This window comes from Rhinolophus sinicus, linkage group LG04 (assembly GCF_036562045.2).
Source record: "Rhinolophus sinicus isolate RSC01 linkage group LG04, ASM3656204v1, whole genome shotgun sequence".
Lineage (NCBI taxonomy): Eukaryota > Metazoa > Chordata > Mammalia > Chiroptera > Rhinolophidae > Rhinolophus > Rhinolophus sinicus.
The window spans coordinates 183,014,651-183,039,739 of NC_133754.1; the positions used below are offsets into that span (position 1 = coordinate 183,014,651).

At 48.4% G+C, this 25,089-nt stretch overlaps 1 protein-coding gene across 21 annotated transcripts; it reads right to left on the reverse strand.

Annotated features, from left to right (window-relative positions):
* Positions 1 to 2,933: 2,933 nt before the first annotated feature.
* On the reverse strand, positions 2,934 to 25,087 carry KYAT1 (kynurenine aminotransferase 1). Of its 21 annotated transcripts, none has more exons than XM_074331146.1 (16): positions 24,994 to 25,087; positions 22,682 to 22,748; positions 16,485 to 16,602; positions 13,887 to 14,013; positions 11,271 to 11,329; positions 9,270 to 9,417; positions 7,108 to 7,257; positions 6,944 to 7,030; positions 6,575 to 6,703; positions 5,202 to 5,322; positions 4,808 to 4,884; positions 4,593 to 4,682; positions 4,320 to 4,506; positions 4,161 to 4,240; positions 3,545 to 3,631; positions 2,934 to 3,468 (listed from the first exon to the last, which is right to left on the reverse strand). In XM_074331146.1, exons 4-16 carry the CDS (start codon positions 13,995 to 13,997, stop codon positions 3,382 to 3,384), a joined length of 1,413 nt encoding a protein of 470 aa, XP_074187247.1. In that variant the 5' UTR covers positions 13,998 to 14,013; positions 16,485 to 16,602; positions 22,682 to 22,748; positions 24,994 to 25,087; the 3' UTR covers positions 2,934 to 3,381. The 21 variants fall into 21 exon arrangements, with proteins under 21 accessions (XP_074187247.1, XP_074187254.1, XP_074187251.1 ...); XM_074331153.1 differs by having other exon boundaries at positions 2,934 to 3,447; positions 24,994 to 25,084; XM_074331150.1 differs by lacking the exon at positions 16,485 to 16,602 and having other exon boundaries at positions 13,887 to 14,010.
* Positions 25,088 to 25,089: the final 2 nt, after the last annotated feature.

Below are 25,089 nucleotides of genomic sequence, written 5' to 3' on the forward strand. Positions count from 1 at the left end.
TCATTAAACAATATGCATTTAAGTTTCCTCCATGTCATCTCGTGGCTTGATAGCTAATTTATGTTTATTGCTGGATGCTATTCCTTTGTATGGATATGCTACAGTTTGCTTCTCCATTCACCTTTTCAAGGACATTTGTTTGCTTCCAGTTTGGGGCAATTATGAATAACGCTGCTATACACATTCATGTACAGGTTTGTGTGTGACTGAATTTTCAGCTCATTTGGGTAAATCGCTAGGAACCTGACTGCTGGATCCTGCAATACGACGATGTTTAGTTTTGTAAAGAACTTCCAAACTGTCTTCCAAAATGGCTGTACCATTTTTGCATTTCTGCCAGCAATGAGTGAAATATGCTTTCTTTTTAAATTAATAAATTTGAGAAAATTTTCATTCAATCAACAAATATTTATTGAGCAGGACCTATTTTGTGGCAGGAATTCCCTGTGCTAACCTCCAGGGACACAAAGGTAAGCAAAAACAAACACTGATCTGGAGCTTACAACCTAGTAGAGATTAATTTCTAAGTCAATATATGTGTTAATATTACAAGAGTTGTGTTATTTCGTCGTTCACCCCCTCCCCCATATGAAGGAGAAGGCAAAGTCATGTATGCTTCTAAGGGAAGGGCTACCATCTCCAGCTGCCTGAGGTTACTCAGTCTAAGATCTAGAACCTGTAGTCACAGATTTGAGTAATAGGCAGATTCTGGATTAGTTCATGAGCCATGGAACCGTTGGTCAGGGTGGTTCTACCCGGCAAATCTATGGGTTTACCCCATGGAGGACTTGCTTTACGATCAGGCTGTGTTGTACGGCAAGGGGCTCCAAAGCTGAGCCTCTGACCCGGTATTTTGTTTCACAGTCTTGACTTTGGAAGAGTGTTAGGAGTACTAAGTCAAGGTTTGGAAGGGGAGGGAGGTCAGTGTCCTACGTCATAGAACCAAATATCCTCCAACAGCAACTCTCTGACATTAAGTGTGTGTCCTACACTTCAATTCAGATAATAACCACATGGAGTTAGCTCAGACCCCATAGGTTAAGGGCTCCATTCCACAAGACTGCCTCCCACTTCAGGTGCCAGGTGCAAAAGGGGTTCCCAGGCTACCCACACTTCTGCCTGGCTGACTATAAATTCGGGCATATCCACGATCCCTTTCAGGTTCAATAACTTGCTGAAATGATTCACAGCACTCAGGAAAGTGCTGCACTTACACCTTTTTTTTAAAAAAAAAACTTATGATTGCATTTTTTAAAAGATTTTATTGGGGAAGGGGAACAGGACATTATTGGGGAACAGTGTGTATTTCCAGGACTTTTCCAAGTCAAGTTGTTGTCCTTTCAAACTGAGTAGTGGAGGGTGCTGTTCAGCTTCAAGTTGTTGTCCTTTCAGTCTTAGTTGTGGAGGGTGCAGCTCAGCTCCAGGTCCAATGGCCATTGTTAGTTGCAGGGGGCACAGCCCACCATCCCTTGAGGGAGTCGAACTAGCAACCTTGTGGTTGAGAGTCCACGCTACAACCAACTGAGCCATCTGGCCATCCGGGAGCTGAGCAGCAGCTCATTGACTTCATTCTAGTTGGGGAGGGCGCAGCTCGCTGGCCCATGTGGGAACCGAACCAGCAACCCTGTTGTTCAGAGCTCATGCTCTAACCAACTGAGCCACCCGTCTGCCCCTATACTTACTTACACTTTTAGCATAAAGGATTCAACTCAAGAATAGCCAAATGGAAGAAGTACATAGAGTAAGGTCTTGGGGGGACGGGGTGCAGAGCTTCCAGGCCATCTCTGGCTGTGCCACCCTCCCAGCACATTGATGTGTTCCCTAACCCAGAAGCTCCTTAAGCTTCATGGATTCAGGGTTTTTACGTAGGGTTTTATTACAGATGAATGATTGATGAAATCGTTGGCCCATTGACTAAATTCAAGGTCCAATGCCTTTCCCCTCCCTGGGGATCTGGGGTTGGAGCTGAAAGTTCTGACCTCTAATCACATGGTCAAAAGGGGCTCGTTAGTAATAACAAAAGACACTACTCCTGTCATTGAGGAAATTCCAAGGGTTTTAGGAACTCTGTGCCAGGAACCAATGACAAAGACCAAATATATTTTATTATACTCTATATTCCTACCGTGTTTCCCTGAAAATAAGACCTAACCGAAAAATAAGCCCTAGAATGATTTTTCACATGACATCCTTTGAACATAAGCCCTAATGCATCTTTTGGAGCAAACCTTAATATAAGACCAGGTCTTATTTTCGGGGAAACACGGTATGAGTTTCCCCCAATTAAATATATGATATGGGCAAAACCCAAGGACTTGTTATACAAATGTAAGTCCCTAGCACCACCTTCCCAATTCAAGAGCTGCCATTGCTTTCCAGTGGGACCATCCCCTTCCCCCATCAAATCCCATTCTACCTTTGCCAGCTGGATGGCCTTGGGCAAGTCACCTTACCTCCAAAGTGGTTCCTTCACTTATGAAATGGAAAAATAAATCTTGTCTCAGGGGGTTGTTTAATGAGATCATGGGCACCCAGGTGCCTGGCATACACGGGTGTACAATAAACATGAGCTGCTTTTCTCCCCTTCAGTCTAATTGTGTAATGTCTGGCTCTCCTGACCTGCACTCTGACCCCTGTGGAACAGGACTGTATCTTCCCTATCAGACACTCATCCGAGGCCCCCATCTCACACACACACACACACACACACACACACACACACACACTCCACCAGTAACATACCTTCTGAACCCCAGCTTCTAAACCTGGTTTAGACTTCGGACGAGTCCCAGGTCCCCATCCTTCTTTGGGCCTCAGTTTTACTCTACAAAATACATTTGTACAAAGAGGGGCTAGGATCTGAGATTCCTAGGAACAGAGGTGACTTCCATTAGCGATGAGCACCAGAGTGGGACGCAGAGAGACGCCGAAAGTGTTTGAATAACTTAAAATTTTATTATGGGCAAAAAGTACTGGCTTGAGGTAACTTCCTAAGGTAAAGTTCAGATAAGGAACGGGAGGAACGCCTGAGCCTTGGCTGGGGCCAGCACAGGACACTGTTGGACTCTGCCTGTTGAGTGCCAGCCAAGTCTGGGGAGGCCAGAGGGGACCCAAGACCCTAAAACTTGACCGAGGGAGGGGCAGGGAGAGGTCCAGGTCTGGCCTCCCTCACCTCCAAAACAGGATCGTTGGCACCGTGGGGGGGTGCTCCTGAATGCCCCAAGACTAAGGAGGGCTCTTCTCTACAGACATCTGTGTCACAGAGAGGGGGACCCCAGTACCACCTACCCCCATCTTGGAAATGGCTAAAACCTGGACAAAGACAGATCCCTGAAAAGTGTACAGGGACTAACCAAGTGACACAGGGCCCTGGGGGCGACGTCAGGCCCCAAGTTCATCCTTCCACTCCTGCAGCTTCTTATCCATGGCCTGGAGCGTGGATTCATCCTGCACCAACACAGATTGATCCTACCCCTCTCCTCACACCCTCCAGGAGGCCTTGGGAAGTTTGGGGAGGCCCCCCCTCCACAGCCCTGCCTTTTACCTTCACAAAACAGAAGCGGATATAGTGATCAACGTGCTTCTGATGTGACTGGCTGTAGAAGATGGAGACTGGGATGGCCACCAAGCCCTGCGGAGGAGAAAGGCTGCATCTGCACAGGGCCCCACAGCCTGGGAATCCTAGGCTCTGGGGGGACAGAGGACATCCACGATGGAATGGGGTAAGGAGAGTTAGCGTCAATGTGACACCTCCCGGTGCTATGTCAAGGTCAGAGGAAAAGAACCCCAAAACATCATCCCCACGTCCCTCTTACATACGGAGGAGAGATGGAGGCCAAGCCAGGGGTCCGGCAGAGCCAGGGAAGAAATAGGCCTTAGAATCATAGCTCTGAGCTGGATGGACCTCAGAGTTCATGGGCCAACTCCTCAATGTACAAGACCGAGGGCCTGAGAGGGCAGGAACTCCTGCCAGCCCACACGGCATCTTTGTGCAAATTAAAATCAGGCTCCCTGTTCCTCGAAATGGATGCAACCCTGTACCAGGGCTCATGGCAGAGGCTGGACTGGACTTTGGCCCATCAACCCCATGGTCAGGCACCCTTCAGCAGTGCACAACCTGTACAACCACACACAGCGGCCCTGGCAGACGACCAGCCCACCTTATTCTTGATCATCCACTTGACGAAGCGACTGTCATAGGGCTCGTCCTCAGCACCAGGCAAGTCAGGCATCCTGCTCTCTGTGGGACAGAGGCCATGTTGAGCCCTGGGCAGCCTCCAGTACCCCATTCCCTGCCCAGCCCAGCCAGTCCCACGCACTGAAGTCTGAGATGTCTGTGATGAGGAAGTAGCTGCCCTGGGAGATCACAGGCCTCAGGCCCACGGACTGTAGGCTCTGGATCATGTGGTCACGCTTGCGCTGGACAGCCTGTGGGAACTGCAGGAAGTAGCTGCTGGGTTGGCCGAAATGCAGCTGCTCCCGCTGGAAACTCTGGGCTACTGCGGCCTGGGGAGGGTGGATGGACAAGCAGGTCAGGCGTGACTTGACTCTGGAGCCAGCCTGGGTGCTCTGGTGGCCCTGCCCCTCCTCACCTGGTTCTGCGTGGGACAATGAAAGACAGAGTTCTGGTGCACAGTGCGCAGGTGCTTCAGGAGGCGATCCGGGCCCAGGACCCAGCCCACCTAGACCAGGAACACGGGTGGGGTGAGGCCCTTTAGGACCTGGCCAAACGCCTCCTTAATTCCCAGGCTGCCTTTCCTGCCAAGGTCGTAGCGGGGAAGGGTCACCCCCATCCTCGTCGACTCACCTTCCAGCCAGTGACACTAAAGGTCTTGCCAGCGCTGCCAATGGTCAGGGTGCGTTCCCACATGCCGGGGAGGGTGGCTGCTCAAGGTCAAAGAGAGCAGCTGCTGAGACGGAGGGAAGGGGTGGTGGCTGGACCCCAGCGGGCACTCAGGCTCTCAACACTCTGAACTTCGCTAAGCGCTGCGCTATTTACAGGACTTATTTCAGCCCCTCCTCATGACAACCCTGGAGGCAGGTGCCATTGCTCTCAGACAAGTCAAGTCACTGTCGCAGGTCACAAAACCTGCCTGGTTCCAGACCCTTCTGTCTGAATCACCAGGCCTGCGCTGACTCCCAAATTGGGCTCGAGGCCCTGGCACCAATGTCCAGGGCATGGGGGGGCACCCTGGGCTCACCAATGCTGATGTGCTGGCACCCATCATAGACCAGCCACTGGTAGACCTCGTCAGAGATGCACAGCACGTCATGCTGCTGGCACAGGCTGGCCACCAGCTCCAGTTCTGCCTTGGAGAACACCTGCAGGGACCACCCCCAAACAGAGAGGCCTGCTCAGAGAGAGAAAAGATACAGCCAAACCCACTGCGAAGGGCTTTTCTGCCCCCATCCTAGAGAATCCTTGCAACACGGACCTTGTGAGGTCGGTTGTGAGATAACAGAACAGATATATATTGCTCTCTGCCCCCAGTTGCTGGCACAGAACTCCTGAGACCCTTGTAATTTCCTAAATGATGAGAGAGAGCACTAGAAGCATCTTTTGGTCTAATGAGGCAACTCTGGGTGGGCTCCTGGATGGGGCTGGTCACCAGAAAGACCGCGTCATCAGAAGCTTGGCAATTTCATCCCGCCCACACTGCCACTTCTCCAGAGTGAGGAGAGGGGCTGGCAATGGAGTTAATTGATGATGTTGACGTGAGGAAGCCTCCATAAAATCCGATAGTATGGGGTTTGGAGAGCTTCCAGGTTGAACACGTCCACACCAGGAGGGTGACGCACCCCAACTCCACCGGGACAGAAGCTCCTGAGCTCAGGACCCTCCCAGACCTCGCCCTATGTGTCTCTTCATCTGACTGTTCATCAGAATCCTTTATCATAGCCTTTAATAAACTGGTAAATGTAAGTAAGTGTTTCTGTGAGTTCTGTGAGCTGCTCTAGCAAATTAATTGAACCCGAGGAGGGGGGTCATGGGAAGCTGAGATTTATAGCTGATTGGTCAGCACAGGTGACATCCTGAACTTATGACTGGCATCCGAAGTGGGGTGGGGGCAGTCCTATGGGACTGAGCTGTCATCCTGTGGGATCTGGTGCTGACCCCAGGTAGATAAGTGTTAGAATGGAGTTACAGTGCTGGTGTCTCGGAATTTCTTGGCGTGGGAAAACTCCACACATATCTGGTATTGTGAGTGTGGTAGTCGTGTCAGAGTATAGGAGACACACAGGAGGAAGACTGGGTTTTTCTGTCCATCAGTTTTGTCACGTTCCCATTTTACAGATGAGAAAACACTCCAGGAGATGAAGTCACTGTCCCAGGGTCATGGGGACGTGAGTAATGGAGGCACCCAGCCGGATCCACCACCAGCCCTCACACATTCCCTGGGGAATGTTGCCCCTGTGCCTGGGACCTCCAGGGACCTCGGTCCTCAGAGCTCATCAAAGGGAGCCCTCCCACTTCACAGATGAAAAAACTGAGGCCCCAAGGCAGCAAATCAGTAACAGAGTGGGGACTTGACCCCAGTCTGGAGGGGTCCCTGGAAGGGAGACTCTCAGTTACCTTTCCCAGGGGGTTGTTGGGTGTATTGAGGATCAGGGCTTTGGTTCGAGAAGTGAACTTGCTGGCTAGTTCTGTGGGGTCTAGCTGCCAGGCGCTGCTGGAATCTAGTTCCCGGTCCTTCGTGGGGGTCTGTAAGAGGAGGTGGGAGGGGGTGGCAATACTGACCTCACAGTCAGTGTTAAAGATGTGACCCTCCTCCCCCCAGTCATCTGCCCTCATGCTCGCCCTTTTGGGGCTCAGGACACCCCTCCCCACCTCCTGGAGAAACCGGTCTCCTTCACTTCCTTCCCTCTTTCCCACTTTCTAGTGTCCAACACAGGACACTCCTTGGACCCCTCTGCCTACCCACAGCCCAACCAGCATCCTTACCAGCTTCAGCGACACAAACACAGGACGACCCCCAGCCATCAATGTCATGGGCTCATAACAGTCAAAAGAGGGTTCAATGATGATGACCTGGTACAAGGATCAGATTAGCGGGCTCAGCCACCCTGACCCCTCACCCCCACCCGGCCCAAGCCTCACCCACTCACCTCGTCTCCTTCATCCACCAAGGCCTGAAGGGCTGTGAACAGTGCCCCGTAGGCACCCACCGTTACCAGCACATTCTCAAGCGGGTCTAGCTCTTGGCCCAACAGCTTCCCAAAGAAACTTGCCAGGATCTTTGTCAGTGGTGGGTAACCCTGCCAGGAGAGCAGGGTCAGCCACCTGGCTCAGCCTGGGCCCACCCTCCTGCTCAGCTGCATCCAGGCAATTCTGACATCTTCCAGCAGCGGGCCTGGGGCCAAGGGAATCAGTTCTTTCATCTCCGCTGTAGTGCTTGCCATCAGGCCTGTTCTGTACCACGCCCAGGGCTGGGACGTGGTGGGGAACCAGCCAGAGTGTGTGCCACACAGCCCCCATAGCAGCGGAACTCCATACTTGAAACACCTTTCTTGAGTTTAATGAGCATATTCGTGTCACCTGCTCCTCCCAGCAGCCTTGCAAGAGGGGTATTATTTGCTTTTCCCCCATTTGACAGGTAGAAAAATAAAGACCCAGTGAAAGGAAATGACTTGGGCACGCACAGCTGAGGTGCAGGAATAGGACTTTATGCCACAGCTTTGGAAGGACTCCACTTTGAGAGGAAGATGGGATCCATACGCTTGTTTGCTGATGACACTTACAAAACAGTCAAGGCCAAGCCAAGTGACTGAAGCTTAAGATTGAGAATTTAACTAAATAATTCACTAAACCAGATCTGACCACATACAAATGAAATATTTCTGTACAGCAAAATATACCCTGAGTGAAGTTAAAAGACAGAGAAAAAAACATTATAACATAAGAGAATGATACAAGATATTAACATATACAGAGCTCTTACAAAGCAACAAGACAACAATACACATCCGAATGAAAAAGTAAAGTAGGTCATGAAAAAGTGCTAATGCGTATGAAAGAAGAATAATTGAAGACAAGCAAATAAAAACAACATTGAAATATTGCTATAAGAATACAATGTTGAGATGAGCAGATATTTAAAAAATTGACAATGCCCTCGGTCGGCAAGAGTGAGACAAATGGGTTGCCCTCTCTTTAATTTAAAGAATGAACTGTCCTTGGGGTGGCCAGTTAGCTCAGTTGGTTAGAGCGCGGTGCTAATAACACCGAGTTGCCGGTTTGATCCCTGCATGGGCCACTGTGAACTGTGTACCCCAGCTCTGAGAACATCTGTTGGTGGGAATGTGAGTAAACCTAACGAGGGGGTGGGGGGGCCATTTGACAATATCCATTACATGCTTAAATGCTTACACCCTTTGATTCTCTAGTTTTATTTCTGGGGATTTATCTGAGAGAAACACTCACACATGTGTACAAAGATGTACCCACAGAGCTGTTCACTGTGGCATTGTTTATATTAGTGAGATATCCAAACCAGTCCAGCAGTGCAGGGCTAGTTAAGAAAAGTATGGCACATCTAGGCCATAGAATACTATGCAGTCATTAAAAAGAATGAGGCTATTCTGACATGGATAGTTGTCCCTGACATGCTGTTTAGTGAAATAAACAAGTGACAGAACGTTATTTATAGTATGAGTCCATTTGTGTTAAAAAATACAAATCTCATATGTAGGTATATATGTGTGTGCCTGTGTATGTGTGTATTTATACAAGCATTTTAAAACATTAAAAGCTTAAAAATCTAAACACTCAACAAAGTAGCCAACTGTTGGCAGTAGTTACCTCTGGATTGTGGCATTGGAAGGAATGTCCCTCCTGGCAATTCTGATGCATACTAATGTTTAAGAACCATTGCTCTACTCCTAGGGCTGGTAAATATTTACTCTGTGGCCCTTTAGAGAAAGAGTTTGCATTTAGAGCCAAAGCAGTCAGCAGCTTGTCTTTCAGGGCCTGGTTTAGGTGTCACCTCCTCCAGGAAGCCATCCCTGAATCTCTTTCTTCCTGCTCCCACAGTACCCCATTCTCTTTCACTACAGCATGTCAACTGCCTTTGTTTTCTGCTTTTTTTGCTTTTTCTGCTTTGTTTTTTTGGTTTGCCTTTCCTTCAGATCATGAGCTGTCCCAGGGACTGGAACAGAGGAGACACTCAGTGAACGCTGAATATTGCTAGACTGAATTCCCTGGGCTCTACCCCTTCCTCTCCCAGAGCAGAGGCCTGTGTCCAGGGGCCCAGAGGGGCTGGGAGACTCACAAACGCCATGGTGTACTGGTTGAGCATGAAGTCTCCACTGACAGCATGCTGAAACGCTTCCACGGCGAAGTCCGGGGGCGGGAAGTCAGGGAAGCCTTGTCCCAAGTTCACGGCGTCACATTCACTGGCCAGTTTGGTGAACACCACCCTGGGCAACAAATGGAGAGTTGGCATCAGTCCACCCCTCCACCCCAACCTGGACCTCCACCCATTTCCAGGGTAAGGTGAGCGATGAACTGGGTTTGTTCTAGAAAAACTGGACAACTAGCATCTGTCCTGCCCTGAAGATCAGTGTCAGGGTCATGACTGGTCCCGTGCTTTGCGATTTGGTGGGCCAGGCACTGTGCCAATTACATGATGTCTCAGCCCAGGGGCTTTGAAAGTTTTCAACTGTGATGCACAGTAAATCATCTTTACATCACGAACCCCGTAGAGCACAAACATGGAATCAACATTACCCTTTAGGTGTCATTTACTACAGTGGTTCCATTCCCATCCTAAGCTAAGGAGTTGCTGAAACTCAGAGAGGTCAGTGACCTGCCCAGAATCACACAGCAGCGAATGGCAGAACTGAGAAGCAAAATCAGGACTAGGGTGCCAGGCTCAAATGCCCTCCAGGGACTGGCTGCCCTCTAGATTGGGCCTGTAGGGTCCTGGTCTTGGTGCCCTCTTTTGCTCTGACTCTCATGACCCTTATCCCTCCTGACATTGCCCTCCTGTCCCGTGCATCCTTCCTAGGCCCACTCCTGCTTTGCCTGCCTCTGCATGAGACTTAGCTTCTCCTGGCCTCAGTCTCCCTTTCTGTACAATGGCGGTGTTGGGTTTGAGAGTCTGCCAGGTCTGTGAGTCAGGAAAGAATCTTGCTGCCTCTCCTAGCCTTCCTCCTTGTCATTCCCCACTGAGTTGAACCTTATCTGCAAAATGGGCCCCTGGCTGCCTAACCTGCTTCACAGAGAGGACAGAGGGTGGCAGGCTGAGGATCAGGCCCTTGGAGGCCCAGCCTAGTCCCCTGCCAGACTCTCCAGGGCATCTGGGCCTGGCTCCCCCGTCCCAAACACCATGGAGCATCGAACAAGAAGATGGAGGAGGAACATCTTTGTAAAACACAAAGTGCTGTATGTGAGGGCAGTTTGAAAGAAAAGATCGCTCCATGTTTTGTAAAAACAATAGTCAATATTTTCTTTTTTTTTAAGTACAGAGGTATCTCTATGCTCCTGGCCAGTGGTCGGGGGGGAATGGGAAGGTCGTTAAATCTTTCTCACACATCTTCCTATTGCAGCCATACAATCACTACCGTGTTTCCCAGAAAATAAGACCGAACCGGACAATCAGCTCTAACGCGTATTTTGGAGCAAAAATTAATATAAGACCCAGTCTTATTTTACTATAAGACGGGTTCTTATAATATAAAATATAATATAATATAATACCGGGTCTTATATTAATTTTTGCTCCAAAAGACGCATTAGAGCTGGTTGTCCAGCTAGATCTTATTTTCGGGGAAACACGGTAGTCACTGGGCACATACACCTTCTGTATTTGGAATAAGGCAATGAAGAAAAGAAATTAACCTCGGCAAACGTCCAGTGAAGAACTGCTTGCATCTTACCTTCTCCGTTTAGCTTATCTTCCTCTGTACTAAGTGTGAAATAAAATAGTCCCTGGAAAGTCCTTAGCCTGTGCCCAGGTAATGGCAATTGCTATCATACAGTGTTTTGCCTTATCCTCCCAAGGCCCTTCAAGGGAAATAGAATTGTCTCCATTTCGCAGTTGGGGAGCTGAGGCTCAGGGCACGTGTGTCACCGGCTCCAGTGCCAGCGCCAAGCAGGGTGAAGCTGAGATTCGAACTCACACCTGCTGCTTCCGGTCTCACCTCTAATGAGTTGTGGTTGCAAATCTGACCATCCCGAGTACCGCGGAGTTGCTGCAAACTCTGGGACTAGCAACCCTGTCCTGCCCCCCCCAAGCCCCCACACCCCTCCCCGGTCCTGCCCGGCTCACCATGGATTCTTGTCAATCTTGTCCAGCCTTCGAGCGTGCAGCCGTTTCTGCATGGTGAGCTAGAGACAGAGCAAGCGAAGGTCACAGTGGTGGAAGTGCCGCTGCCTGGGCCTGCCCAGTTGGGGAGGCAGATATTTTGTCTGAACACAGCTCCACCCATCCACTTCCGGGCAGGAGGCGGAGATCAGCACTTCCAGGGAGCCGGGAGGGCTCCAGCTGGCCTCCCAGCTCGTCCACACTGTGCCTGGCTCCTCCCCACTGCACCCGCTTGACTTGTGGGCCACCTGCCAGCCCAGCTCCACAAGTCCTGAGACACGGCCTGGATTCAGTCAGGCTCAAGTCTGACTCAGGAGGGGCTAGGGGCTGAGGGGGAGGAGCAGGAAGAAGAGGGGGGAGGGTAGAACAGGGGAAGGATCGTGGAAAGTGACAGCAGCGGCCTCCATGTACAGAGGTCTTGCTAAGCAATTCCATTTACTTCTCAGAACAATCTGGCTGCGTCTATTTTATAGATGAGAAAATAGAGTGGGGAGTGATGTGTTCAAAGTCACACAACAAATACACTCAGATTCAGGCCTGTTTGAGACGAGGCCACGTTTTGACTCAGGTGAACTTGCTCAGTTCTGGGGGCGCTCAGGGGCCCTCCTCCAGCAACCCCTTCCATCCCGTGTTCCTTCCAGCTTCCCTGTCACCCACAGGTGTGCAGACACTGGTCTGGCCTAAGGGCCTCCAAACTCAGGTCCAGGTGATTTAGCCCCTCCTGGCCTCAGTCTCCTCATCAGTATAAATAGGAACATGGGCTTGTGGTCTCTTAGAGGGTCTGTGGGTCTCAGATGGCTGACAGGTAGCAGAGCCAGGTCTCTAATGTTCTCAGCCACCTGCTGTGGCAAATAGTGAGCTCTCACTGTTTCTCATGGTCTTGCTCCACCCCCAGCACCCCATCAGAGGTGCCATGATAATCCCCATCTAGAGATGAAGACAGAAAGCTCAGAGATGGTCAGGGATCTGCGCAAGGTCAGAGGAGGAGCTGGGCAGGACCTTGGACAGGTCCCTCATCAGGGTGGCAGCAATGCTCCCTGCGTAGCACCAGGTCCCCACCCTCAAGGGCCTGGGAACCGTCTGTATGTGGGCCAGGTTTTGCCATAGTCTGAGAGTCCTGCCAGTGTGAGCAATTGGAAGAGAGTCCAGCATGGGGCCTGGTACCTAGAGGGTGCTTTGTCAATGGTGGAGGCCCTGTCCCTTCACTGACTCCTTCCCTGACACCTGTCACCAGGCCTGGCACTCAGTACATGTCAAACTAGTTTAATGAGGGTGATTCCTGCCAGGGAAAATCATGTTATCACCAAAATGTTAAATAGCAGTGATTACCTTTAGTTGGTTGGTTAACAGATATTTTTTTCTTTTTTCCTTATAATTTTCTTATTTTCTAAGTTTTCTAAACTAAATGTTTTCATGGTTAAAAATGTGGGAGAAAAATCGTGTTTTAGAAGAGGAATATTTATCAATGTGATATACTGATATTAATAAAACAGGCTACAAAGTAGTACATAAAGTATGATTACATTTTGTAAAAAATATATATACCCTAATATATATTTGTATATACATACATTTTTTCTATGACTATCTATGAATAGAGAAAGTGTTTGGAAGGAAATACATCAAAATATTAACAAAGGTCCTTTCTGACTCTTTGGGATTATAGATGATTTTATTTCACGTGTGTGTTTTTCTGTTTCCAAGTTTTTTGTATGGAGATCATACCATACTGATTCTGATATGTGCATTTTTTTGCATTGCACTTTCTTTGAATTTGGATGTGCCTTACAATCTATAGCATGAGTTTAATTGGCATCTCCCGCATTTACTAGTCCAAAAATGTAACAGTGCATCTCACAATTGATGGCATCATGGATTCAACAAGGAATTACTTTTGAATTGGGGAGTCTTCAAAAATAAAGCAAAGACGGGGGTGGCAGTTAGCTCAGTTGGTTAGAGCGTGGTGTTAACAACAACAAGGTTGCAGGTTCGGTCCCCACATGGGCCGCTGTGAGCTGTGCCCTCCTTAAAAATAAATAAATAAATAAAACAAAAAATAAAGCAAAGACGAGTCAGGAGTGGGAGAGAGGATAGAAGCTGGAGTGGGGGAAATCTGACAAGGGTTAGGGTGGGGAAGAGCAGAGGGGTACAGGGGCACAGAGAGAGGGAGAACAAAGGAAGTGAATGAGTTTGGAGGATATAAAAATAATGTGGGCACCCCAGAAACTTGGGGTGCTCAAAGGAGTGACCTTCAAGTATGTCACACAATGCTTAGGTAATTGAGGAAACAGTGCCTGTTCTTGGGCTTACGCAAAATGTATTCATTCAGCTAACATTTATTGAGCACCTACTGTGTACCAAACATGGGCTGGGCTTGGGAGATGATGAGGGAGGCAGCCGGATGGGATTCAGATGCAGAGCTACAAGTTCTAGATTAGAGGCAAGGGCCAGGGAGGGACCTACATCCAGGATGCAGCCAGGGAAGGCTTCCTAAAGGAGGAGGCGCATGTCCAGATTTGAAGCCAGGACCAAACCAGATCCCAGGGGCCCCAGGTCATGCATGTGGCAGAATGCACTTACAGTCTGGTGCAAGTACCGGGTGAGTGAAGCTCCAGCCTTCTTTCTCTGGAGGGACCCCACCAGGTGCAAATAGGTGGCTGCTGCATTCCTGAACATGCCTCCTAGAGCCATGGAGCACTGATGACTTCTCCAGGGACAGAGGAGAAGAGGGTAAAACACCCTGGCCAGAGAATGGCTCCAAGCCCAGGACTTGGGTCCCACACACACAGCGTTACACCTCTAATAATAACAACAACAATAAGGGCTAGTATTTATTGAGTGACCACTGTGTGCCAGGCATGGCAAGAAGTGCTTTGCTGCAGGATTATCATCCCTCGGTCCTCCAAACCACCCTGTGACCCCCGCCCCCACCCCTTAAGCTCAGGTGACCCTTTAAAAATGTAAATCTCCTCTAATGAAAACAATTGATCCAGAAGAAGATCCTAGCAGCACCTAACATCACAGAGAGCATCAACCCCACACCATGTTCTGACTCTGGAAACACACACCACCTGCAAATCATTCCTGTGCTAAAACCAAATCTAAATCAGATAACGCCTCTGGATCACTAAAATACAAGGGACAGAAGAACATGTTAAATGACATCAGAGATGCAATCAACAGATTCAGGCCAATGGAACTTCTATACAACAGATGACCCTGCTCTTCAACAAATACAATGCAAGGGCAAAAAAAAAAAAAAAAAAAAAGTCTGGGGCACTATAGATTAAAAGAGACTTAACAGACATAAATTTAAAAAGTAAATGCCTTACAAAAGAAGAAAAACATTGGACAGCTCACTGCACAATTTCAAAGAGTACTAAGAAAGCTGCGGGAACCAAGAAAGTGTGCTAACTGGCATAAGGAAAGACATAGAAATGAATGGAATAAAATTGAGAGTCCAAAGATAAACTTTCACATTTAGGGTCAATTGTTATTTGACAAGGGTGCCAAGAAAAGTCAGTAAGAAAGAATAGAATAGCCTTTCAACAAATGGTGCTGGGATAACTGTATATCCACGTGCAAAAGTGTAAACTTGGACCCCTACCTCACGCCATACACCAAAATTAACTCAAAATGGATCATAGACCTAAAACTAAAAGCTAAAATTATAAAACTCCCAGAAGAAAACAGGAGTAAATGTTTGTGACTTGAGTTAGAAGATGGTTTCTTATGTACAATACCAAAAGTACAAGCAAAAAAAGAAAAAATAAGTAAATTGAACTTCATTGAAATAAAAAACTTTTGTGCCTCAAAGGACACTATCAAGAAAGTAAAAAAGACAACCCATGATATGGGAGAAAATATCTGCAAATCATAAGTTGGAATTTCTCCAAAGATATATAAATGGCTAATAAGTACATGAAAATATGCTCAATATTATTAGTTATTAGGGAAATGGCACATTAAAATGCCACTTCACACCCACTAAGATGGCTGTGAGAAATTAGGTGGATAATTACAAGTGTTTCGAGGATATTGAGATATTAGAAGCCTTGTACACTGCTTCTAGGAATGTGAAATGGTGCAGCTATTGTGGTAAACAGCCTAGAAGTTCCTCAAAATGTTAAACATAGTGTCACCATATGACCCAGCAATTCCTCTCTGAGGCATATACCCGAGAAATGAAAACATGTTCACATAAAAACTTGTACATGAACTCACAAGGAGCATATTCATAAAACATGGAAACAACCTAAATGCCCATCATTTGATGGACATCAACTGAGAAACAAAATGGATTAATCCACATGATGGAATATCATTCGACAATAAGTGGGAATGAAGTACTGAAACACGCTACCACAGGGATGAAACTTGAGAACATGTTAAGTAAAAGAAGCCAGTCACAGAACACCACAAATGATGATTCCATTTATGTGAAACAGGCAAATCTATTGAGAGAGAGAGTAGATGATCAGTGCTTGCAACCTTAGCTGGGAGTGAGGGGGCTGGGGAGAGACTGCTAATGCGTCCGGGGTCTCTTTTGGTGTGACGAAAATGTTCTAAAACCAGATAGTGGTGATGATGGTTGCACAAGTATGAATCTTCTAAAAACTACCAAACAGTACACTTTACGTGGTTGAATGAATGACACGGTGCGTGTATTATTGTATCTCAATAAAGCTGTTTTTAAAAATTGCCAAGGTTGAAAAAAAAAAGCGGCAGTGCCTTTGTGGTGGCCATGGGAATGTGTCTCTCTGATGCCAGGGGCCTAACTGACTGAGGGGACAGCTGTGTTCAGAATCCGTCCTGGTCCTCAGCACCGAGGCCGTGCTTCCACGGCTGACCCCAGCCAGTGCCTGCGGGATAGGGAGGCGGGCTATTGCTGGGAGACGCAGCACTCTCGAGGACTCCCACAGGCTTTGCTGAAATTTTCTGAAAACTGCACTGCAGTCTGAGACTCTTCCTTCAAGCAGCCTTCCTTCCTCTCTCTTGCAAGGTTGGGGGGGGGGAGAAAAACGGGGGTGTCAGACCAAAACCCTGAAAAAGTGGGTGTTTAGGGTCAGAGGCTGCTCTAGAGGGCGCTATGGGCATCAGCCAGGTCCTTGCAAGTTGGGCAGGGCTCCTAAGAGGATGTGGCCTTCAAGTTGTGTCCCAAAGCAGGGGAAAGCATACCAGGTAGAGAGAAGGGCAAAAAGACCCAGAGTTGGCAGATTCCAGGAGCTGAGACGTCAGTCTGGCCAGAGTTCACCCTCTCTTCTCTCAGAATCGAGAGTCAGTTCCCAGAGGAATCCTGCAGGAAGTAAGTACCAGAACTCAAAGAAACAAAGGGTAATGTGATTATTATCCAAGGAGGGACATTCTATGAGGTGTTATATCAGGCAGAGGGTGTCGGCGTGCTTTAGCCTCACTCAGCCAGCGGACCGAGGTCCACAGCAAGGTCAGTGCTGGGCATAGTAGGCGCCCCGTGTCTGCTGCGTGTTCTAAGGGGACCCACCGGCCCACTTGCCCAGCATTCAGGGGGTGCCCAGGACATGGTATTTTCAGTGCTAAAACTGGGACCATCCGGTCCCCTTACATTGGCCAGTTGCAGGGTTGGCTGCTCCTGTCCTGGGCCCAATGTCCTGCTGACTCCTCCAGAAGGACTCAATCCTATAGGGACGCTCCTCTGCCTCCCGATCCCCTGGCTCAAAATCTGCAGATGGCCGGTAGGCTGATCGTCTCTCGGACACCCTCACCCACATCACTCCACGTCTATCAACTCTGCCCTTTCTCCTAAAGTGACTGGACCTCCTGTGCCTTAAAGCATGCCTTCGTCATCTCACTGGATTCCAGTGGTAGAAATAGCATGAACACCCTCAGCTCTAATTTGCTGAGCGCTCACCCCGCATGAGGCACTGCGGTAAGGACTGCACCTCCGTCATCAGACCCTTTCAACAGGTGCTAGCCTCACCTGCATTAACAGACAGAGACATTGGTAATAAGGATAAAAGAACAACTACTACTCACATTGAGCTCCTGGAGGTGGAAGGAGGGTCTGCAACACCTGGGGCCCAGCACAGAGCGAAAACACACTCACACTGAACAAGACCCCAGCTTGTGGCCCTTCCCTCTCCTCTGCTACAACCTCGGCCCCTCACCCTCTCTGGGCACTGCCAGCTCTTGGGACTGGAGGTGGCCTGGGCCACCTGGCTCCACAGAGGGCGAGGAGAGCCTGTGCTGGATAGGATACGCTTGACCACACTGACTGCCCTGGGGCTGGGGCTGGCAACCAGGGTCGGGCTTTCACTGCAGGGGGCTGCCAGGGCAGGGGGTGGTGTGTGCCCAAGTGAGTCTGTGGGCATGGCAGTGAGCATTACACTGCACCGTCCATGGGGCAGGTCTGTGCTCACCCAGGACCAGGCCCCAAACAGACCCTTGGGGAGAGGCTTAGAACAGTGGCTTTGGTGTCAGGCAGACCTTGGCCTCTGACCCACGGCAAGTCACTTTACCTCTCTAAACGTCAGTTTCCCTATCTATAACATAAAAAGATAATTCATGAAGAGGACTTCGCTTAGTGCCTGGCCCATAAAAGGTGCCCAGGAAATGATAGATGTTAATAATAGAGTGGGCACTTTTTGAATATTCATTGAATTACTATAATATGGCACATGGAGATAGATGTGTGTGAATTCACTCATATTTGCCCGGCAGGGCTGACTCCTCCACCAGTCCTCCTCAGGAGGTCTAGTGCTGAGGACCCATGGAACATGTTTTAATTTTAATGTATTTTAAAATAAGAAAAAAGAATACGATAATAATAAATATAATAATGGATTCAGCCTGGATGATATTCCTTCTTTATATCAACAGTTATAAAATGTAATTTTTATTTTATTTTTTTAATGGAGAGCGGGGCCCATGAAAATCAAAATATGACCCTGAACATTGGCAAACGCCTGGGGTAGTTGTGATTTTACGTGCAAATATGAGTGTTTGCACCTGAGTGTGTGCACACATCTGTCTTGTGTCTGTGAACGTGTGGGTGTAGTGAGGGCAGTTTCCAAGAATTCGAAGGAGAGGAAGAAGCCATTGGGGGTCCCTGCAGGAAGGGCACAGGTGGCCACGTGGGCTGCCCTCACCCATCAACACCACGGTCCTTAACATCAGCATTAATAGACAAGGACTCGGTTGTTGTGGGCTTGTTGTTCCCGAAACTGCCAGCAGGGGGCAGGCAGAGCCAGCCTTGGCTAGATTTTGGGCGAGCTGGCCCTAGGGCTCCACACATAGGGGCACAGGAAGACTTTCGTGCCTCAGGAGGGGACTGTGGCCTCGCTTCATCAAAATATGCAACTACTAAAAGGAATGAGATCGCCCATGTCATTCTGACATGGAGAAAGATTCAGGTTACATGAAAAATGCATGCTGAGGGGCAGCCAGATGGCTCAGTTGGTTAGAGCACAAGCTCTTAACAACAAGGTTGCTGGTTCAATTCCCACATGGGATGGTAGGCTGCACCCCCCCAACCCCCCGTAACTAGATTGAAGAGCTGCGCCCTCCACAACTAGATTGAAGGACAACGATTTGACTTGGAGCTGATGGGTCCTGGAAAAAAGCACACTTTTTCCCAATATTCACCAAGAAAAATTAAAAACCAAAAAGCATATTGATTTCAAAACTTACTGCAAAGCTATAGCAATCAAACAGTGTGGCTCAAAACACTGTGGCTCTGGCATAATGATAGACATGTAAACCAATGGAATGAAAATTGAGAGCGCGGAAATAAACTCAAACATCTCCAGCCAACTGATTTTTGACAAGGGTGCCGAGATCATTCAATGGGGGGGAAACAATCTCTTCAACAAATGGACAACCAGATAACTGCAGGCAAAAGAACACAGTCAGACCTCTACCTCACTCCATCTATGAATCAACGACCTTGATAACATTCTTGACAATGTCCTTTGAGGCACAAAAGTTTTTATTTTTTATGAAGTCTAAACATAAAATTACCTGATGACCTAGCAATTCCACTCCTAGGTGTGTACTAAAGAGAAATGAAAATATATCCACACAGAAACTTGTACATGAATGTTCATAGCAGCATTATTCACAATAGGCAAAAGGTGGAAACAAGCCAAACGTCCGGCAATACGTGAATGGTAGATTGTGGTCTATCCATACAATGGAATATTATGCAGCCATAAGAAGGAACAACAGACATACTGATCCCTACTATGACTTGGATGAACCTCGAAAACATTATAGTCAGCGAGAGAAGCCAGACACAAAAGGTCACCTATTATATGACTACTTTCATATGTCCAGAATAGGCAAATCCATAGAGTCAGAAAGCAGATTAGTTACCAGGAAATGGGAGGCAGGGAGAAATGTGGAATGCTTACTTAATGAGTCTGGGTTGTTTTTCCGGGGTGATGAAAAAGTTTGAAACTAGAGAGGTGGTGGCTGTACAACATTGTGAACACACTCAATGCCACCGATTTGCACACTTCATCCTTTTCATCTGAACCGCTTCTGTCATTTATGTCGATAAATCTGCCTTCATTAAGTTTCTCTGGCTGCACAGCTAGAGTTTGTGGGACAGTGAATAGCTGCGGTGTCCACATTCCTACACTCAGCTATTTCTTTTATGACTCCTTTTCTATTTGATTCAAATTTCACTCTCCGTGTTATCACTTTGCATTTCTTTGTGGCACTTTCATCTTTATTAGCCTGTCCCCTCTTTTGATGATCTGTTTCTGTAAAATGTCACATGGGTTTACCTCTGGGGGACAAGAGGCAACACAACTGCATGCTTTGCTATCTGGATATCAACTGAATAACATGCATGGTGACCAATCAATGACAGGCTTTTGAAAGAAGTGATGTGATTGGTCATTGAGCATTACGCACATCTGTTATCCCATAGCAATTTATGGGCTGAGGAGCCAGCAGCAAAGTTCACAATCTATGCAATTACTCATAAATATAACATGGCAATATAACATGGCAACTGAAATGTGAACCGTGTTGTTGAGGGACTAGTGTCCTCTGATACACAAAAGTTAAAACTTACTTTAAATGGTAGTATCTGAAAGTCTTTCCTATCAGAACTGTACAAAGCAAGGACTGCTTAATTACGTATGTTTGTATATTAGGGTGTTTCCAGGGATGCCACCTAATTATTAACAGTGGCTTTCCCCGAGAAGGGTTGGGGTCGTATAAACTTCTATATAGTTTGATTTTTTTTCAATAAGGCTGTAAAGCTCTGGAATCAGACAGACCTCAGGCTGAAACTATTTACCGGCTGTGTGACTTCTGGCAAATTATTAAACCTTCCTGGGACTAATTTCTGAAATGAAAATAATGATAGTACCAGCCTCATAGGGCTCTAGTGAGAAGTCAATGAGATAACACCCGACTCTGCCCGGCAGAGTCAGTGTTCAACAAATGTCATCGTTATTATTATTACCTAAAAATAAGTCCGTGGAGAAGTGCTGCAATGCAGGCAGCTCAGGCACAGTGACAGCACTCAGGAGGCCAAACCCACCTGAAATGCACCAAATGACCCTTACGACACCTTCTAGTGCAGCTTCCCAGGCATCTAAGATCCCAGGCTTCCTTGCTGCTAGATCAGGGGCCGAAGGCCAGTGGTCAGTGTCCTCCCCTGACACACGCCTCTATCAACCTGGGCAGCTACTGGCCACGTTCTTGGCCAGAAGGCCCTACAACTGGTGACCAACATTGGAGTGATCCCTAGGAAATGCCTCAGTGACCGGTACTCTGGTGGCTGATGTCAGCTACACCTCCCGTTGGACCAGCCTTGCCAAACAGCCTGTGTTGATACCAGATAAAGTCCAAAGCCTCTTAAGCCTGGCCTTTGGAGCTAGCGTGAATACAGTTTGGAGTTTCCATGCTCTCTTCTCTTCTGAATATATAAATCCTTTGCTTTTGAATAGACGTTACCCACCTTTGCTCAAGGTGTACCCCTGCCTGGCACGCTCTCCAATTTGATCCCCCTGGCAGGACCTAGCCCCAGCTCTGCCTCCTCTCTGAAGCTTTCCGTACCCAGCCAGGCCCTTCTCTGAACTCAGAGAGCACTTACTATGTACCTGACCCCTGTGTTAAATTCTCTCATCTTCACAAAAGTCTAGTAGGACCACATTATCCCCATTACCTCCCAAGAGGAGAATGAACAGAGCACACTCAACTGAGAAAACCTGAGCAGGGATTCAAACCCTGGTTCACCTGTTTCCAAAGTCCAAACTCATCCCCCCAAATCCCTGTTTCAGGAGGTGGGTGCTGGCACCTTTATCAGCTCCTCTGCCGGCAGGAGACCATCAGCTTGTGGGGACAGCAGCTTCTTCCCTGAATGGAAGCTTGCACAGGCAGGCAAGGCGATTCTGGCTTCACAGGCTGCCACGTCACCTAAGCCAATTCTACTGCACAATAAGGACACTGTGTTTCTCAATAGTGGTACACCTGGTCATTGGGGTGAGTCAGTTCTGTACTGGGCTGATCTATCCAGTGCCTAGAAGGGAGTATAGCATTCCCGGGCTCAAAATGTCGGGAGCTTCCCAGTTACTGAGAAAACACAAACCATGGCACCTCTGGAGCAGGGGCCTGGGAAGGGGGTACCATGCCCAGACAAGACCAGTCTGTTACATGAACAATCATGGAAGATGAAAGCTTGAACTTGGACTGGGATAAAACGATCCCAGCTCCACTCGGAACTAAATATGGGACCATAGCACAGCCTCTCGAAGCTCAGCTTCTTCACCTGTACAATGGGGACAATAACAATGCAATCATTCCCAGAAAGCATTTAGCACTTGTCCTGGCTCACAATACACTATTAATATTTAAACGCATAAGGCTTTCCATAAAGGTTAGTTAACCAAGCAGGACAACAAAATCGCTTTTCAGATAATGAATCCCAATTTGGGGGCGGGGGCAGGGGGGATGGGAGGAGATCTAAAAACAGAATCCCTATTGAGACAAGTGTTTGGTGAAAACTTGTCAAGTGAATGGTTCTGCCCTGAGGGAAGTGACAGCCTGTCCGGGAGTTCTAACAAGTCCACTGACTTATACACAGCTCCCCCTGGGTTTGGAATTGGCAAAGGAGAAAGGACTTCTGGAGCCCAGGCTGCAGGTTTTCGGGCCAGAGGGGTTGGTGGGTGGGGACCCCAAGTGAGACACACAGTAGGTACCCTACTCCTTATTTCTCCTGGCATAGAACTCAGATCCAAAATCAAAATCTCACTCTTTAGGGAAGTTTTACACATGGGAGAAAATACATATGTACATATATTTAGTGCCTGGCAGAAACATTAGAGAGTCACATCAGTTTTATAGATGGAGAAACTGAGGCTCAGAATGGGGAAATGACTTACCCAAAGTTAAGAGTCCTAGAAAAGCACAGAAGGACCCCGTGGTAAATTCAAAGCTCGTACCACTGTCCTGAAATGAGGAAGTAGGATGAGCGTTAGGGAAATTGTCCAGGGAGCTGGCAGTGTCCCACGTCTTGTTAGGGCAGAGTGATTCCTCTTCTGCTGCAGCTGGAGTGACTTTGGCTTGCTGGCTACAGAAGGGAGGAGTCATGCCCAGTTAGAGGTTCCAGTACATGGGCAACCTGAGAACCCACGTGAGCAGACAGCCAGGAAGACTGGAGGAGCTTCTTGTGCTGACACCTTTATTCACATGAGCAGTTTCTGCGTCAGTAAGTTGGCTGCCACTCTGGGAACCAAATGAATTGTGAGGGGGGCATCAGTGTAAACGACTCTCATTGCTCTTAACTCTCCTGAGTTCCTTTGTCACCCCCACCTGGATTATAAAATCAGGGAGTCCTACTCTTTGGAGATGTGGAAAGTTAAGTGTAGCGTGTTGGGTGGGAAGCCACAGATGTTGCCATATGGAGTCGTTCTCCAAGAGGAAAGAGTGGTTCACACAGAAGCCAGGCTGAATGTTTCTAACCTGCATTGTCTCTTATCATGCCAGTTACCTTCGGGTATGAGTGTGTCTCTACTTCAGCCTCCAGCCACACCATTTCTCCTTCCAGACATCCTACGCATCTTTCAGTCACAGATTTTAAAAGTCACCTCCTTTGAGAAGCCGTGATTCCACTTAGGGTTGAGCCAGGTGCTCCCTCCATTGTGCTTCCAAGGCCTGAGCTTCTGCTCACTGCAGCGCTCATCACAGATGCTAACTGCAGGGTTTCTGTCACCCTCCAAGGACAGGAACTGTGTGTATGTCCTGTTCTCCACTGATCCTCACCCTCTGGCAGCTCAACTAGCACATCGTAGGTTCCCCAAAGTATTAATGCTGGTGATTCAAGGAGGCTGAGGGAGAGACCAAGGAACCCAACCTCTTCCAGGAAGTGAGGCCTGTGGCGACGCTTTTTGGACAACTTTCTTAACTTCTCTGTGCTTCACTTACTGATCTGTAAAATGGGGCTAATGTGCATGTAAAGCACAAAGCAGGACAGGTGGGAGCACTCAGTGTCAGACCCTGGAGTTGTGGTTGTCAGTTTTATAGGTGGGGACATGGAGGCTCAGGGAGGGACATGCCAGGTCCACAGTCTCAAGGTTGGGAAAGGGGCCAACCTTGGGCCCCAGTGTTTGCCTCTTCCTTCTACACTTCAGGTTGTCGCCTGTTTGTTCCACTTGGTCAGTCAGTAAACAGCCAATAAACAGTTACTGGATACCTGCTGTGTGCCAGGCCCCACGCTGGTGTTGTATGGTTGATAACAAAAAACCCTGCTCCACAGGGAATGGATAAACCAGAACTGTGGGCATTAATGTAAAATCCTCCAGGGCTCAAAGTCCAGCTTCAAATTCCACTAGCTGACAGTGAGATATTGCCAAGGTCCCTAATCGCCTGGAGCCTGTTTTCTCCTCTAATAACAGGAAAGGAAGACCTCCCAGCAGGAGAGCTGCACTTGGTGGAAGGGAGGCATTGTTGTCTTCATTCTATTTTTAAAATAACCAACCTGTGCACATGGTAATAAATTCTTCCCCCTTGCCAGGTACCCCGGGGCCCAGCTCTCCTATCCCAGGCCACCCCAGTTAACTTCTTGTGCATCTTACCAGACGTCTGGTGCACACACCCACAGCCACCCCCAAACCCCATATACGTTCTTTTACACAAATGGTAGAGCAGATCAACGCTGTTCTTTTTACCCCTTCCTTTTTTTCATCTAAGGTATCTTGGAAGTCACCCCATATTACTAGTGCGTACTGAACATTTTTCGTGTTAGTGGCTGCACAGTATGACATTGTATGGACTATTGTTTGACATGGTTGCCGTTACTATTTTCAGTCTGGAAGCTACCAGGACTCGCGATTCACAGAGCTGCAGAGCTGGAGTCCGTAACCCGGTTCCAAGCCCCGGCTCTGCCCAGAATTTGCAGTTACCTTGGGCTCCATCTTCCCCACCGGTACGATTCGGGGTGGGGAGGGGATGTGGATGCAGAGAGAACCAGCCCGGTGGGTCCCAGTGTCCGAGTGCGGCTCAGCGAGAAGCGCGCGCAATTTATTCCCGCCGGCGGCTCCCAGCTGGAGTAAACTTTCCGGCAGCCACTCTGCTATCCCAGCAGCACCCAAACGCTGCGAGTACTTTTGCACAATCCAGCTCGGAACCGGTTATCATGTCCTCCGGCCGCGGCATCTTACCTCTGGGCAGCAACGCTCAGGCATCAGTTACTCACCTGCGCCTCGGCTGCTTCACTGCTTGTCACCAAGGGCGCCCGGAAGGTTAGAGTCGTGCCTGTCCCTTTAAGGGGGCCGAGCCCAGGCTCCGCTAC